Source organism: Sminthopsis crassicaudata, chromosome 5, assembly GCF_048593235.1.
Source record: "Sminthopsis crassicaudata isolate SCR6 chromosome 5, ASM4859323v1, whole genome shotgun sequence".
Lineage (NCBI taxonomy): Eukaryota > Metazoa > Chordata > Mammalia > Dasyuromorphia > Dasyuridae > Sminthopsis > Sminthopsis crassicaudata.
The window spans coordinates 293,287,740-293,304,839 of NC_133621.1; the positions used below are offsets into that span (position 1 = coordinate 293,287,740).

The 17,100-nt window shown below is 49.5% G+C and overlaps 1 protein-coding gene across 3 annotated transcripts in view; it reads left to right on the forward strand.

The window, feature by feature from the left end:
• The window catches only part of RIC8B (RIC8 guanine nucleotide exchange factor B), an 85,445-nt gene extending 68,861 nt beyond the window's left edge, over positions 1 to 16,584 (forward strand). For 2 of the 3 annotated variants that reach the window (XM_074271488.1, XM_074271487.1), the window contains exons 9-10: positions 4,036 to 4,155; positions 15,166 to 16,584. In XM_074271488.1, the coding sequence (XP_074127589.1) occupies positions 4,036 to 4,155; positions 15,166 to 15,277 (232 nt within the window). In that variant the 3' untranslated portion in view covers positions 15,278 to 16,584. Of the gene's footprint in view, positions 1 to 4,035; positions 4,156 to 7,309; positions 7,351 to 15,165 lie in introns of all 3 variants that reach the window. The other variant, XM_074271489.1, reaches the window with a different exon arrangement.
• Positions 16,585 to 17,100: the final 516 nt, after the last annotated feature.

A 17,100-nucleotide genomic window follows, 5' to 3' on the forward strand; every position in this document is an offset into this window, starting at 1 on the left:
TTAGAATCCTTCCTGTTACACACAGTTTGGGTTGTGATGATACGTGTTGTTATGGGATTTAAATTGTGTTATAGGAACCTAGTACTTTAGTGTGTTAAGTTATTATATTGTGTTTTTGAGGTTCCTAACCCCAGCAGCCCAAAGTTGCAGTGGAATATTGTCCGAGGTCTCCAAACAACCCCTAGCTTGTTGGTGAGATGTTTCATTTGGCAGTGTTCTCCCCCCACCCCATCCCGTCCCTCCTACCCTATTCCCCCTCATCAAGTACTTGGGCCTACAAGTTAGGCATTATGTCACCATGGGTGTTTTGCGTGCCTTGCGCCATGGTGGGTGTTCTGTGTTAAGAGTTGAGATTTTTTCACCAGATTGATAACTGTTGAGTTTTCCGTAATTTCATTTATTGAATGTATTATTTTGTAATGAAACATGGGAAATATTCATCATACATCATAATTATAGAGATTGTTTTTTAAAAAAACATTTTGTAAATCGGCATTCCCATTTTACAGAGGAGAGAAATTGAGGCTCAGTGATGGAGAGATCTGGCCATAGTCACACAATGTTAGAAGTTGGATCTTTTTTTTTTTTTTTTAGAATCCAAATCTTGGTACAATTAAGCACCTTCTAATTAGTCCTAAAACTTTTTGTTTTTATTTTAAGTTAATTGAAAAAGACTTATTAAAATAAGCTTTAATAACATCCGTACTTCTGTGGAGCCAGGGCTACAGAATGGGCTCACCAGCCACAGGATTCTTTCAACTTTCTTGCTCTTGGAGCATCTGTCTGCTTTCTCCCGTGTAGCAAAATGGGGGGAAAAGAGAAAATCCAGTGTGCCTCTTGGGACCACAAAAGGCCTTGTGATGACTCCTTGCCAGTTGTAGGGCCTGCCTTAGAATGACCTTTCTTCCCTGACTGCTGCACAGTGAATGTGTAACCTGGGTCCTGTGCAGAGCTGCTTTCTTAAAGGAGCCAGTGACCCTTACACGAGACATTTTGAACAAAATTTAAATCAGATTTTTGAACAGACAATTCTGTAAATTTTGTGGCCATCTATAAGAAAAGGTCCTACCGCTTTCTTTTCACATTTGGCATGTTCCTGTGGACTACCCCCTGGCTGAGTTAGCAGCAGCCATAATAATCACAAATGATGATAATCTGCATTGATATAATGCTTTAAGACTGCTTTACAGCACCCTTGTGAGACAGAGAACGTGCATACATTATCCTCATTTTATAGCTGAGGCAAGTAAGGTGGAGAGAAGTAAATTGACGTCCTCAAGGTTTACTCAGACAGCACTAAAATCAGAAATTGAATTCATGTTTTTTGACTTCTCATTCCCTTTCTGCTATCCTTGAAGGAGCAGATTATTAAATAGCAATAATATTACTGCCATTTGTCTAATGCTTTAAGGTTAAAATTGGGTTTAATTGGATCATTAAACTTAATGTTTAAGGTAAAAACTTTAAGGAATGTTTTACTCACATTAGCTCACTTGAGTCTCATAATAGTCCCTTAAGGTAAATATGGTAGCCATTATTCCCATTTTACAAAGGAGGGAAACTGAGGCTCAGAGTGATGGAGGGATCTGGCCATAGTCACCGTGTCAGAGGCAGAATCCAAATCTTGATCTCTCCTGACTCCCCATCATTGCAGTTGGGACTTTCACACTGTGCTTTATTGGCGTCCAGTGAGCTCCTCTCTCTGACTTAGACTAACCTCATCAGTCCCGCACTCGTCCCTGCTGACAATTTACAAAGCAGCTTTATTCCAAAATCAGCAGTTGCTGCAGGGGCGCCAATAGCTGAGAGTTCCGCAGTCGTCCTGGGGTTTGGAGGGAGAGTCAGGAGAAGCTAGTTTGAAGCCAGCCTCTGGCACTCCCCAGCCGGTGACCTTGAGCATGATCCCCTCTCGGTGCCTCCATTCTCTCATCTGTTAAGTGGGGAAGTTAAATTCAGACTATCATCCTCACAGAGCTTTGGGGTTCCGATGAAATAATGCACAGAAAAAGTCTGGGAAACAGCGGCACTTCAGTGTCAACTATCATTGTTATTAATTCTACCGCATATGTAAAGTCTAGTCTTGAGATATCCCCGTGAGATGAGGTGAAATTGTTGGGGCAGCTAGATGGTGCGGTAGATGGAGGACCTGACTTTGAGCAGTTGACACTTCCTAGCTCTGTGATCCTGAGCAAGTCATTTAACCCCATTTGCCTCAGCCCCACCCCCACCCCAAAAAAAAAAGTGTCTTTATTTCTGCTTCCCAAGCCGTCAGGAATTCTCCCATGCTTTCTCAGTCTTGCATTGGGCAGGGTGTTTACAGGTGGCTCCTTCCTCAGATTTCTCCTCTTCTAGACGCTTATCAGTCTCGCACCTTTCGTCTGTCGTTACTTAGGTGTTCTTGCTCACTGGAGCAGAGATTGGGGAATAATCCCCAGTTTCCCAGGAATTCATTTCCGGCTTGTCTCCGAAACCACAGCCATCTTCTTTATGAGGTAGCTATGAAGAACTCCCCTTAAAGACTATAAAGTCTCTAGATGAGTGAGTTGCTAGAAATTACATTCATTTTAACATTCACGGGATCTCCTCCGGGATCGTGTTATTCCTGCCACATTCTTGATTCTTACGAGCCCCCAGCTGGGTCCTGACTCAGGGCTCCTCCAGTAATGAGGTTCCGTCGTCATCATCATTGTCGGTTTGCTGTGACTTAGTAGTTCCTGGTAATGAAGGTGGATGACACATCCCTTGTTTTCATGAGTCAGACTCCCTGGGACACCGTCCCCCGTTGGGATAATTGTGTTCCACTGGAGGAGAAACATCACTGCTTTTCTGATTGGAAAATCAGGGTTTTCCTTTCTTGAGTTGAGATGTTCTTCATTCCCTGGAAACCAAAGCCAGACTTGGAGTCAGCCGTTTTCTGAATAAATCTTAGGTATTTAATACAGCGCTGCTTCCCTACTCGACCTCCTCTGGGGTCTGATTCCTTCATTCTCTACCTGCTGGCCACAGCCTGGAAACATGATGACCAAAAGTTACAAGGCTCGGGGCAGCGAGGAGCACCAGCCCTGAAGTCAGGAGGCCCCGAGTTCAAATCTGGTCTCAGACACTTCCTGGCTGTGTGACCCTGGGCAAGTCACTTAACCCCAGCCTCAGGGGGAAAAAGTTAGACAGCTTTAGGGAGACGGAGCAGTTTGGCTCACGGTCATCCGGTGTCAGTTAGGATCCTCCTCATTCAGCTCTTGGTTCTGTTCCTTATTGCTCTGTTGAGAAATAAGAAGACCTGATAATAGAAAGGGATTTAAAAAGTTAGACCTGGGATTCAATATTGTATAAAATGAGTCTTTTCCCTGCCTTACGCTACTTCTTTTCCCCTAATTTAAGTCAAACACGCTAAAATCCATTCTGCTTTTTTCTTTTTTCTCTCTCTTTCTCTTTTTTTTTTTTTTTTTTTTTTTTACTAAATACTGCCGACTCTGCTATACTTTGAAGTGATAGAGTTAAAGAGTTAATGAATTCATCTTCTGGGATGACTAACCGGCATACTATCCTTTCTTATGGACCCTCTCTGTCATCGTTTCCCAGTGTGCTTTGTAATGTTTATATTTTATGTTCTATAACAAAACTGACCCTCCTTCCTCCTTCCTGAGAGACGAGCTGTCTCCTTATAAATTAAGATTTAAGTATCCAGGATGATAGCTTGTATTGGCTCGTTCCATCAAAATGTGTGCCTAACAAATAGCCACACCGTTTCCCCCCAGTCGGCCAATCCGTCTTAATTTCTCTACTCCGATTAATGAAAAATCACTTCCTGAATTCCGCAAAGGAGATTTTTTTTAAAAAAAAAAAACTTTCCTTAAAATGCCATGGCCTTGAGTCATCATAAAATGACTCTTGAAATTGATAAATGGGAATTATTTCCATATTCTTTGGCTCTTAGTCTCTTTCTTAGACAAACTGACTTCCGCCCCATGGACCAGAGAAAATGATGAAAGAGGATGCTTTTAAAACATACAGCATAACCTTTTTTTCTTTTCATAGCATTAATCTTATCACTGGTCATTTAGAGGAACCCATGCCAAATCCCATAGATGAAATGACAGAAGAACAAAAGGAATACGAGGCCATGAAACTTGTCAACATGCTTGATAAACTTTCCAGGTATTGTATTCCCATCTGGGTTTGCTCGGGGTGATTTTTTTGGTTTGGGTTTTTTTTTTAATTTGTCTATTTCTTTGTCTCTCCTTGAGAGCGCCCTTAGGATTCCAAAAGTCTTCCATGATGAATGGGGACATCTGTCACGGCCCTCGTGGCTTCTCATACTCGTTATTGCCGGATCTGGGCTAATCCAACAAGCATTTATTAAGGCCCTGCTGTGTGCATTGGTTTTATAAAGAAAAAACAAAAAACAGCCCCTGTCCTCAAGGTGCTTACATTCTACATCGTGGGTATGAGCTACATAAATAGGCAAGCGCATACATAAGAGTCTTTCACCTTTTTTGGTGGCTTGGACCCTTTGGCGGTCCGTCCCTAGGCTTCTCAAAATTATGTTTTGAAATACATAAAATAGGAATGCAAAGGAAGTCAGTGATATTGAAATAAAGATGTCCTTTTCCCCCCATTCACGCTCACGGATTCCCTCCGCCACCCTCCCTTTTGCCCCCAAATTAATGATTAAACTGACCATTGGGAAAAGAGGGAGCGAGCATAAATTAATGAGGAAGATGGCTAAGGCTTCCCGTTCTCTGCCTGTGCCGGGTGTGCCTTCTTGCCATTCTTATTTGGCGTGTGAAGGTGGCCGCTGGCTTACCGGAGCATTCACTGATTTGAGCCTGTCAGTCTTCAGTAGGGGCGCCCTTATTGGAACCAGTGCTTTTGTAGTTCCCCTCCCCCTCCAATCATGATGTTTAATTTTCATTTTTGACATCTGACATTGAAGCTCTGACCGGTGGAGGGTCTTACTCAGGGCTGCTTACTCCGGTCCTTGAGGGCCTCAGGTTTAGGGGCACTCTCTTCACTGATGAAGGTTGTCGCTGGTCTGTGCTTTAGTAAATGGCTTCTGTGAGTTGCCGTGGCGGGCAGCTTTCTGACGAGGACCTCTCCCACGTTAGTCACCCTGGCACCTGCTTCCACCTTAGCGCAGGAGCTTCCCGAGTCACGGGAGGCGAGGCCTCGGACGAGGCTTTCTGTGGAGTGAGTGGGTGGTCCTGGGAGCGCAGACCCGCGGGGCCGGGCCACGGGCCTGGAGAGTCGGGGCGCTAGATTAGAGGGGAGGCAGAGCTTAGTGCTAGTGCAGACCCTCTGCTGGCTCGTTGTGGGGCCCGGGTTTGGCCTGCTTTGGGTAGTTTTCCATCAGTTGCCCTCAGAACTAAGAGGTGGGCGTGGGGGGGAAACAGGAGCGATCACTCCCGGGGGGTCCAGCTGCAGGGGACGATGTGTGGAAGGGCCACAGAGGTGGAAATCGGTCCTCACGAAATAGGTGCCTTTGCTGTATTCTGAAGTTTAAAGGTCTTCAGTGTTGGTGCTAGGGGCAGGGAAATGTAGGGCAGAAAGAGCTAAAGCCGAAGCAGAATGGCGTTTATACTTAGCTAATCATCAGCCCCCGACTGTTTCATTCACTCTGGTGTCTTTGTCCGAGGTGCTCTGATGGGCCTAGTACAGCAGATCATCCCTTTTAGTCAGTTGTAGCTGCCGCCATCTTGATTTTGCAGAGGGGAAAGGGAAACAGAAAGGTTGGATTCCACCGGGACGTTGTGCCTTCCGGGGACCCCGAGCATTTGCTAAAGCACTGATCAAAGAAATGGCCGAGACGATTGTGACTAACCCCTGTGGGCTCTGCACAAAGAGAGCGCTTGGCCCTGCCTCTGCTTAAAGATGTGGGACTCCAAGTGGGGAGAACAAGAACTGGCAGTAGCGAGGGCACTTTTCTTCCTAGGTCCAGGGAAGCGGACACTTTAGCCTCCCCGCTCTCCCTGAGTCTCTGGGGTGCTGCAGGAAGCGAGGCCTGGGCTTACCCTCCTCACCTGGCCCCGAGGGCCGTGCAGATTAGCCACTCTTAAAACTTTCGGGCTCCCAGAGGGGCCGGGCAGCCTGAGAGCCGGTGGCCGAGCCCGTGTTCGCTAAACCTCAGCGCCCCCGGGACGCCGCGCGCCCGGACGTTTCATGGTATTCCGTGGTGGAAGTCCTAAGACTGGCTGGTTCCCCAGGGAAGCGTGCCGGCCGGGGTGGAGATGTCAGCGCCCCCACAGGCCTGCTTTGCGGAGGGGAGGGGGAACTAACCCCACAGACTCTTATCCGATGAATGGCTCCTTTGATCCTTGCCGAGCATGTCTCTTACTAGACGGCTGGCCGCTCTCCTTACGTCTCCAGGTCCGAGACAGAAGGCAGCACCAGCCGGGTCCCTGGATGCCTTCTCTCCCAGTCAGGCCCAGGTGGAGAAGGGAGGGGAGGCCTTCTGTCTCTTCCCCTCACCCTTCTTGCCCTTCCCCAATTCGAGGAGATGCAGGGCCCCCCGCGACTCTGGCAGGCGCAGGGTCTGTGTGGGGTGACGGCCCAGCCGCTGTGGCTGCAGCCCCTTACGCCCCTTACTGCCTACCCCCTGCAGAAAAAAATGGGGAGACTTGTGGGCTTCCAGAGTAAACGGACCGAGAGGTCGGGCCCGGAGGCCTTTCTGGGGGTTTCTTTAGTGCTCTCTTTACCCCCTTTCTTTTTTGTCTCGAAAGCCCTCCACCAGTCCTGGGCCCAGCCGCAAGGCAACAGCAACGCTCCCCGAACCCTTGTATTTCCGCATTTGTTCTGAGCGAGTGAATGTTGCCCATCCCGATGGGGGGGGGGCGATCCCAGGGCCTCACATGGAAATGCTTAGCCCGTAGAATGTAGGCTCCTCAAAGGCAGGGACTGTTTTAATTTGGCCTTCGTAGTCCTAGCAGCTGGCACAGTGCCTGGAACACAGCAGGCACTTAATAAATGCTTCGATCATTGGATTAAAGTGAACCCAATTTTCAAAAGGACAGACATTTATCAGGCACCTTCTGGTGCGGAGCTCTGTCCTGGGGACCGGAGGAGCTACAGAGTTCAGTCGAGCTGATGCGCTGTCCATCGGCATCTCGGTCCCAGAGCACCCTTCCCCTTCCCCCAGGCTCCGGCAGCTCTGGAGCTCTTGGGCCAGGCGCCTTTCGCTTCCTCCCCGACCGGGCCTGTGTCCCCGCCCCCCGTGCCCCCCTCCTTCCACCGGGTCCCGCTTATGGAGGGTTGTATGGGGAAATCTTCAGCATTTGATTCTCTCAGTAAAATCTATCCTTTCTGTTGAAAACAGATGCTCTCTGCACTATATCACGCTGGACTCTGACGGCCTGGGTTCGTATCCCAGCTCTGACACTGACTAGCTGTGGGAACTTTGGGCAAGTCTTTCCATCTTTCTGAGGTTCAGCTTCCGTCTCTGGGAAAAAGCAGGGGACATGCTCAGGCTCAAAGCTGGGGCGGCAGCCACTGCTCAGGTGCACGTAGAGACCCCCACCCGGCCGGGGGCAGCATCCTTGGCTTCAGGGAGCCCCGGGCGAGGCTTAGTCACGGCCACTTGGTAGCGCTCAGGAAGGGCGCAGGGCCCACGGCGCTAGCTCGATGGTAGATTTTGTGGTTTCCTAGGCAAGCTGCTTTTTCTCTTCTGTTCATGGGAACAGTCGTGCTAATCAAGTAAAGTTCAGGCTAAAAACTTTTATTTAATTGTAAAATGATAGAAATTATTACAGTATTTATAGCAACTTATTTTTTTTTTACTTAAAACTAGGTTCTAAAGAGAAGGCTAGTGAGAGTCTGAGTAATTTTATTCTGTTCGGGAGAGACACGTAGATGTTGGAAAGGGGATTAGTTGGGGGAAGTCGGCCTTTGCATGCCATTAGCTGGAACTACGGGATCTCCCTCCCTTAGAATGTGAGCTCCTTGGAGGATAGGGCCTGTCTCATTCTCTGTCTCCGCATCCCCACCACCTACACAGCGCCCGGCGCCTGTAGGCCCTTCATAAAGACTTGTTGGTTTAGCGATTGATTTCTGCCAACCAGTGAGCTCTAAATTGCCTCCTCGAAGAAACGCGGGGATCGGGCTGGGCTTGCTCACGGGTCCCCGAGACGGTGTGTGGTGGAAAGGGCACCGGAATGAGAAGGAAGCCGGGGCTCTGCCCCGCCCCGCCACTACCCTCCTCCTAGGGCGCTAGGCCTCCCTTGTCTGTGAGCTAATGACAGGCCGGGACGAAGGTCTCCGCCAAGCCCGGGGCTGTCGGTAAGTCGGGTGCCCTGGGCCCCGGAGCCCCGAGCTCGCCCGGCCGGAGAGAACCTTCCCCGAGGACGCTCTGCGCTGGATGTTTGCTCCCTCAGCTCCTGAGCCTCCCCCTCAGGGTAAGAGCGTGGTCGGTGCCAGGTGCCGCTGGGCGTGCCGGTATTTCCTTCCTCCCTTTTCTTTTACCATGTCTTTTATGAATGTCGTCCCATCCCAGTCACTTCTGTATCCCCACCTCCCTCCAGGTGACCCCTTTTCCCCAAGCATGTATTTGCATCTCTCTGCTCACTTCCCAGTGTGCGGAGCCACACTCCGAGGAGGACCCAGCCTGGAAAAACGGAGGCTTCCCGTGGTAGATTCCGGGCCTGGGAACCGGAATGGCCGGCACGAGAGGGACAGGTGCCCTGGCCGGGAAAGAGCCGGCGCGTCTGCCACTGAGGACAGGCCGGCTGCATCCGGAGGGTCCCGGTGGCAGCAGCTCCCAAGGGGAAGAATGATTCCCCCTGAGCAGATGGAAGAAGGAAAAGGCTCATGTTGGAAGAGAGGCTGTACTCCCGGTGCTGCACACATGTGGTCAGGGAAAGAGACCCGCGGCCTCAGACAGCAGCCAGGCTGGACACTGAGCCTTCTATGGAAAGTCTCCCTGCACAGAACGTGCCGGAGCCTCCCGTCTCTCTTTCTCCCCCTTCTCTCTCTGGCTCTGGCTCTATCCACTTTCTCTATTTCCCCATCTTTCTTTTCTCTCTCTCTCTCTCTCTCTCTCTCTCTCTCTCTCTCTCTCTCTCTCTCTCTCTCTCTCTCTCTCTCTCTCTTCTCTGTCCCCCCCATTTCTACCTTTCTCTTTTTCTCCCTCCTTTCCTGTGTCTCTCTCTCCTCTCTGTCTCTCTCTCTCTCTCTCTCTCTCTCCTCTCTCTCTCTCTCTCTGTCTCTGTCTGTCTCTCTCTCTCTCTCTCTCCCCTCTCTCTCTGTCTCTCTCTCTCTTTCTCTGTCTCTCTCTCTCTCTCTCTCTCTCTCCCCTCTCTCTCTGTCTCTCTCTCTCTTTCTCTGTCTCTCTCTCTCTCTCCCCTCTCTCTCTCTCTCTCTCTCTCTTCTCTGTCTCTCTCTCTCTCTCCCCTCTCTCTCTCTCTGTCTCTCTCTCTGTCTCTGTCTCTCTCTCTCTGTCTCTGTCTCTCTCTCTCTCTCTCTCTCTCTCTCTCTCTCTCTCTCTCTCTCTCCCCTCTCTGTCTCTCTCTCTCTTTCTCTGTCTCTCTCTTTCTCTCTCTTTCTCTTTCTCTCTGTCTCTCTCTCTCTCCCTCTCTTTCTCTCTGTCTCTCTCTCTCTCTCTCTCTCTCTCTCTCTCTCTCTCCCCTCTCTGTCTCTCTCTCTCTTTCTCTGTCTCTCTCTTTCTCTCTCTTTCTCTTTCTCTCTGTCTCTCTCTCTCTCCCTCTCTTTCTCTCTGTCTCTCTTTCTCTCTCTTTCTCTTTCTCTCTGTCTCTCTCTCTCCCTCTCTTTCTTTCTCTTTCTCTATGTCTCTTTCTCTCTCTCTTTCTCTCTCCCCCCCATTTCTACCTTTCTCTTTTTCTCCCTCCTTTCCCGTGTCTCTGTCTCTGTCTCGTTCTCTCTCTCTCTTTCTGTCTCTCTCTAAGGCCTTTGCCGTTCGTGCTTGAGGTCACAGTTTATGACAAGTCTTTCCTGATCCCTCAGCTCCTGGTGTTTCCTCATTTCTATGGCAACATCGTCGATCTAGAGCCCAGGGACCTCCGAGGACCTTGTGGCCAGCACTTTGATTTTCCACGAGGTTCGCAGGGAGCCAATGACTTGTTCAGTGTCCTAGCCCCTAAGTGTCTGAGGTGGGACTTTCACCCACGGAGATTCTCTGTTCTCTGATGTTTTCCTTGCAGGAAGAAGTCAGCTTCTTGAGGGCAGGGACCATACTGGTTTTGGTTTTGTGTTCCTAGCACATATTAGGCACTTAATACTTGCTCACAGGCAGTAGCACAAAATAAGAATTTAATAAATACACATGAGTTTTGGTTGGAAAACCAAGTCGTGGCATCTGTCCCCAAGTAGCCATCCTAATGCTACCCCACAGACTAGTGGCCGTTAGGAACCTGCAGTAGCCTCTTTATTTCTCCATGGGAAAAGGACAAGAAAAGCCGGGCCCGGGTCGTTACCGACGGCCTCGAGCCTCAGAGCGGGCCGAGCGATTTCTGTGATTCGGTAAATGGGGGCATTTCAGGCGGGTGCTTTAAAACCAGACCAGATCATTATTCTCCAACTTGGAATTTCACCTACAGCATCTCCAGCTCCGGGCCTCCTGGATTCAATGGCGGCTCGTTCTTTATGGAGCACTGTTGAAAAGAAGCTTGGTATTAATTAAAATGTTTTATTTATATCCGAACTTCTCCCTCCCGTCTCACAAATGTTAGGAAGAATTAAATATTAAATGCCTCATTTAAAAATGTCAGACCTCTTTTTCCAAGCCAACCTTATATTAATAGCAAGAATCCCATTGCCAGTGAAATGATTCCCAATTATCCCAGCTCAGGTTTTGTTAGACATTGAAGAGAAGTCAACAAAACAAGTATGTAACCGAACCTGGCTAAAAAGCAGCCACACTCATTAAAAACCCAGAATTAATCAGGGGCTGATTGAAGGAAGCGGTGGCAACGGTGGGGTTTTCTCCTACCCCCCCCCCCCTTCTTTTCTTCTTTTCTAATCATAGAACAAAATCATGTTACATAAAAGGATCGGAACTATTCTTCGGCACTCAATTAGAGGGAGGTGAATAGGTCCCTAACATGCTTCTTTGTCCAAAGAGCAGGCTGGTGTTTGCATGACTGCCGGCTCGTTACGGTCCCCGTCATTAAGTCCGCGTGTGTCAATCCTGTCCACGGCGGCACAGACAAGAAAGAACCCCCCCCCGAGAGTGAGGGAGTGGGCTTAGAGTCGTTACCGACTAAATGGCAAGCGAGAGCCGGAGACTCGCCTAGGTAAATTCGAAGGCGACTCTCAGGAGACTCCCCAGAGGGGACCAGGAATGCATTTCACCAGCCACTTCATTGTGTCCTTGTTTCCTAACAAGTGCGCTGGAAGCAAGCGTTTTGTTGGAGGCCCGGAGACCGCGGCCTGGAGCCCGGGTCAGGGAAGGTGTTGGATAAGTGCGGCTCTGGGGGGACCAGTCGGGCCCTTCGTCCCGGAGGCCTCAGACTGTGCCAGCCGCAGCGGAGCGCCCACCTGGGTTTCTAGGGAGATTCGGAAAGTTAAAATCCTTCGGACGAATGACCCCTTGCCACTCCCCTCTTCCACTGGTGCTCTTAAGCACCCAGGTCAAAGGAGACCAGAAGCCCCCGAGATTTGCAGAAGTTTGGGGACAGACCATCCTGAAGCGTCACAGGGATGTAGATCCAGAACCTGAGAGACCTTAGAGGCTATGGAGTCCAGGGAAAAGGGGCTTGAGGAAATGTGTCTGTCAAAATCTGAGGGTAGAAAATTAAAAACCGTGGGACAGGGTCCCCTTTCCCCCTGCCCCTAGATCACTGAGAAGCATTTAGTGGGCTTTTCTGATCGGGCCCGAGAGGAACATTTCGGAACAAGTAGGTTGGATCCCTGCCTTTGCCGCTTAGTACCCAGAGGCTTTGGGCAAGAGCTGTAACTACTCTGCCTCAGTTTCCTCATCTGTGGATAAGGGTGTTGGACCAGGTGACCTCCAAGACTTAGGCCCTCCAAGGGGGTCACCATACTTCTGGGGCCAGTAAAGGATGTCTTCCTGGTTGTATAGTCAAAAGAATTAGGCTTTTTTAGCGGTAGTCTCTGTGGTTCCTTTCCTCCTTGGCCCGGTGAGCCACAAGGAGGGATTCTCTCCACGAAGGCATCCTGGTTAATGAGTAAAGGAGGGGGGACTCTCCTTAACTTTTGGTTAGGATGAATTTGGTGGAACTGAGTTGTTACCGCGTGAAAATCTTAATCGTGAGACAGCACTAGCTGATTCTTGTCAGATGCCCCTCCCCAGTAATTAAAAGCGCATCCAGAAATTGGCTCTGCCCTCCTGGTGGAGCACAGGAGGAGGAAGAGCTCTTTCCAGGGAGTCTGGTGCTCTTCAGCTGTGAGCGGGCTAGCTCTCAGTCGCTTGCTGGAACGGGGCATGGATCCACATGGGCTTTAGTCATCCACTGACCGTTTTGCAAAAGGTGATTTTGTTCTTTATTGACTATTGAAAATTAGGTGTGCCACGAAGGCGTGTACCACGCAGATATTTGTGTCTCATATATAACCATGCAGTCCTATTAGTAACCATCCGGTGAATGTTAAGTGCCTTCTAGGCGCGAGGCTTTAGGGATATAAGTACTCAGGTGAGACAGTTCCTGCCCTCTAGAAGTTTCTGGAAAGCATATAACATGCTCACAAGTGAATAAACATAGGAGAGGGAGAGGAGCTAGACTTGTGATTTCAGTGGGAAATCCCAGGGGAGGAACCTTCCCCCATCGATGCAGGTTGGTACCGTCCTTCTAGCTGTGTGACCCTGGGCAAGTCACTTAACCCCCCCCCCCCCAATTGCTTAAAAAGAAAAAAGCACCAGAGTGTGGTACAGGAGAGCGGCAGGTAGGGCTGGCTTCCTCTGAGGTATTTGATTGGAGTGTACAGTGAGGGCAGGGGAGTCATGGCAAGTATCTCTGGAGCCATATTGGAGGTTGCCCGATGCTGGAGGCCAGAGGAAGCCATCGAATCTTCTTGAGTGATGGAGTGACAGACAGACAAGTCGTTCACGTGCTTTAGGAAAATAATAACCTTAGGGCTATACTTTACAAATGTTTCATTTTTACCTCACGGTAACCCTCAGAGTCGAGGGCTATTTTTGTCAACGTTTTCTAGATGGGAAACTGAGGCAGGTAGAGATGAAGTGATGGACTCGAGATCTCACATTTAGCGTCTCAGGCATGATTTGGTTTTGGGTCTCCCATATTCTGCTTCCAACACTAGCTCGATCGCTGTCACTCGGATGAAAGCTTCGAGTGTAAAGTGGAATAGGGAGAGACTTCCGCTGGAAGTGAACCAGGGCGCTCACAGTGTGAGCACTATGGAGGGAGACAGAACAGACAATGTCTGGCAATGAGTGGATTTGGTGGAGGGGACGCTGCGAGGGTGGATGAAGAATAGGGGTACCCTCGACAGAAAGAGGGGGTTGGGGTAGATATTGGATTCTGTTTGAGATGTTGAGGGGATATTCCAGTGGAAATGTCCCACGGATGGTTAGAGGTAGAGGAATGGAATTCAGGAGAGAAACAAATAGAGAGCATAGAGTGAGAAAAGCAGGCCGGTGGCGGAGTATTCGGGCCCACAGAAGGATCGATGGGTCCGGCAGGGAGCAGCAGAACGGGGACTTGAAGACCCAGGCGAGAGAATACATCCAGAAGAGGAAGGAGGCCGACAGCCGGATGCGGCAGAGAATCGTGGAACGCAGGGACAGACGCGGACGGTGTCCCCACAGATGTGATCGGGACTCCTCAAGAGAGGGCAGCTTTCAGACTCCCAGATCCAGCCCCCACTGCGGCAGATCTGGCCCATCTCCTGCCTAATTCCTTTTCCCTAACCCAGAAATCTTGTACTGAGGGAGACCCGGTTGGAGCCTTTAACCCAACAGGAGTTCTTGCCGTCCCCATCGGGCTCCGGGCTGTGACTGGGCGGCTGCCTCGTGGCCTTTCTCTCGGTGCACATGTGGACCACGCTCCCGCTGTTTCTGCAATCCACCCTTCCACCGTCCATTGAAGTCAGAACCCTCCTCTTGTCCCACCTCGAGACCTCGGCCCACTTGGGCCGGGCGAGGTTTCTGAGCAAAGTTCTTCCCTCTCACTCCAGATCTTTCCTCCTCCTTTCAGCCGCTGCCATGTAGTTTCTGGTTTTAGGCCCGGGTTTTTGTTTGTTGCTTTTGGGGTTGATTTTGAGAGCTTGGGACAGTTTTGTTTTGTTGGGGGTTTGGGCTGGGAGTTTAGCAGCTTTCAAGCATTTTAAGGGAAATGTCGAAATTGCTGGTGATTATCAAAGTAGGGAAAGACTGAATTGGTTAGCTCAGCACTCTCTTTGCCATAATCTCCGTGTAATAAATAAGAGCATATGAAAGGATTAAATAAATCTTTCCTAATACTTTTTGATTGGCTTAATCAATAATTAATCATCTTTAGATGAGGCTGTAACTTGTGGAGTAGATATAATTGGATTAGCCATGGAGAGGCCACTGGGGAGCTTTGAAGAGATTAAAATGGCTGTCAATCCCATAATTAAACTGCCACAAATAAAAGCAATCTTGTTTAAAAAAAAGGAGGGGGGGGGGTGAAGGGTGAAAAGACCCAGTGAGCAGGGGGGAAGGGGGCTAATGCTACATGGAGCAACAGGTACTTCAGCACCACAAGAGACTGGACAGAGGGAAAGGCTGCTGAATTTCTCTAAATGAATTGAGCGTCTCCACTGCCCCCACTTAATGGTGTGCCTGGTTCGGGGGGACAGGTGAAACTTGAACAGCTCCCCCCAGCTCTTCCCCCACCCCGGAACAAAGCAGATTCACAAAAGGGAAAATGGAGATGGCTTTTTACTTAGAAGAGAAGGGACCTGCCCCTCGTCCAGAGCCCATTTAGACCCTGACTTTTCATGCCTTTTAATTGGCTTAGTAGGTTTGGCCTCTGTGAATGGGGCTTTTATCTCCCTCCCTTTTCCCCCCTTCCAGAACCCCTTTCATCTTTCTTGTTGCAAACACCCTGAGAGAGCTTCAGGAAAACACTTTGGTTTTGAGGACTCTTTTTTTAAAGGATGTGGATCTGGAGGGGTGGGGGCGGCCCTGTGTGTGCATGCGCCTGCGCCCACGCAAAAGCAAACAGGAGATGCTGGTGAATACTTTTTCCCCCTCTTTCTTTTCTTCCCTTTTTCCAGAGAGGAGGTGATTAAGCCCATGGGTGTGCGGCCGGATGGAACAATGGCTCCTTTGGAGGAAACTCTCTGCCAGTACCACGCCAACAAGGAGAACAGCTCCGACTCCGACTGAACGAATCACCTGCTCCACTCTCAATATCGCTTTCATCAGCATCTTTCTCTGTAGCCCCAGGGGGAAGTCTTTCTCCAACATCTAGGCCCTTGCTTTTTGGCTGGAAGCACATTCACTGGTTTACTTCTTCAGCGTCCGGGATACTGAACGGGGTGATTCTGTGGGATTTGCTATATTGATACTGAGGCACCGAACGGTACAGAATGTTAGTGGGGTGCCGTTTACCCAAGGGCGGGGGGAGGGGAGGGAGGGAAACGGGGAGGGGGGTTGATGTGTAGGGACAAAAAAAATTATTGCATTTCACGAGGATGGGACAGGACATTTGGTCTGCCGGGGCCCCTGGTCAGAAAGGATGGACAAGCGCCCCCACCCACGCTCCTCGAACGACGGCGTCGGACGAAGACCGAATCACGTGGCGAGTGCCGTGTCCCGCCTGCTTAGGGGAAGCCAGAGCAGCTGCTCCGTGGCCCCGGTATCATCTCACCACTTACACGTCTCGATTATATTTAAAGCTATCATATGAATATATATGTATACACACACATGCACGCGATTGCACAGAGGCTGCCCCCAACTAGCATTTCTTCTCTAAGCTCATTGTTTGTGACTCAGAATGCAATTTCCCATAGACCGGTCATTATGCATGGTGGTTAGGTTCCTAGATCAACCTAAAAAAAAACACAAAAAACAACCCTATTTAATCCCCCAACTCTATTTAACCTACAGTGTCCCTGATGTGTTGTATATAATAATAGAATAGTCTCTAGCTGATATTGCCCCTATGGGGAATAGGCATTCTGAGTTCCAAATCGGGTGGTCGAGGATAGCGGCCCGTCGCCCCAGCAGCGCCGCGGGACTGGGGTCTCCGGCAGCGAGAGCTGCTTGGGGGTGGGAAGGAGAGGGGAGACCGGCTTCGGGGCTGGGAAAGCCCAGGGTTCGGGCCTAAGCGGGGTCTCGGTCAGTTGGGGGCTGCCTCTCTGTGTCTATGTGTCTCTAGAGATCCATTCATTACCGTACATAATCAGGTTGTTAATGGTAACTTTATATATTTAAAAAACAAAAAAAAAAAGATTAAGACCACAAAATTGTTGGTTTCTGCTAATTTTGTTAGGGATGTTCATTTTTATTTTTAGAGTGTGTCAGGATTTTAGGACCGAAGAGTAGAAAAATGAATCATGTCATAGAAAGAGGGGACCTACTAGATCAAGTCAGAAGGAGTTTGGTTTCCTTTTTATACATATATAGATAATGTGCTTAACCACTGCCTTTTAAAACTTTAAATTAAATAAAATATTGGGGTTGATTCAGCTTGGTCATGGTGTGGTTTTTTTATGGGAGGGCATAGTAAATGCTAGTGCTGTCGAATCAAAAGTTCTTAAATTTGGGAGGGGTCTCGGGTCATGGAGTCCAATCCCCTGCCTCTCCATCATTCACATCTACAGGATCCTGACAGAGGGTCTCGTGGTCCCAGCTTGACCTCTGCCAATGAGAGAAAGACTTCCCACTTTACAGCGTAATGTGTTCTGTTCTCAAGATGTTGTCTAGTGAGGAAGTGGAGTCAGGAATTCTGTGAGTTGTGGGGAGGGCTTAATATGACCCCCGCTTGCATCCCCCCCTTTCTCTGCTGACCAAGGGCAGAGTCTACCCTTACCGAACAGTTTTCTCCCTTTGGTGAACAAACTCCCCGCCTCATATTCCTGAGCCCATATTGGTCCCTGGGGGTAATTAAAAGACCTAGATTAGCAACTACCCAAAGTACGATTTCCCTCCCATGTCCCTAAGTGGCCTCCCGCCCGCAGTGGACACCACTGGCAGAGTCGGCT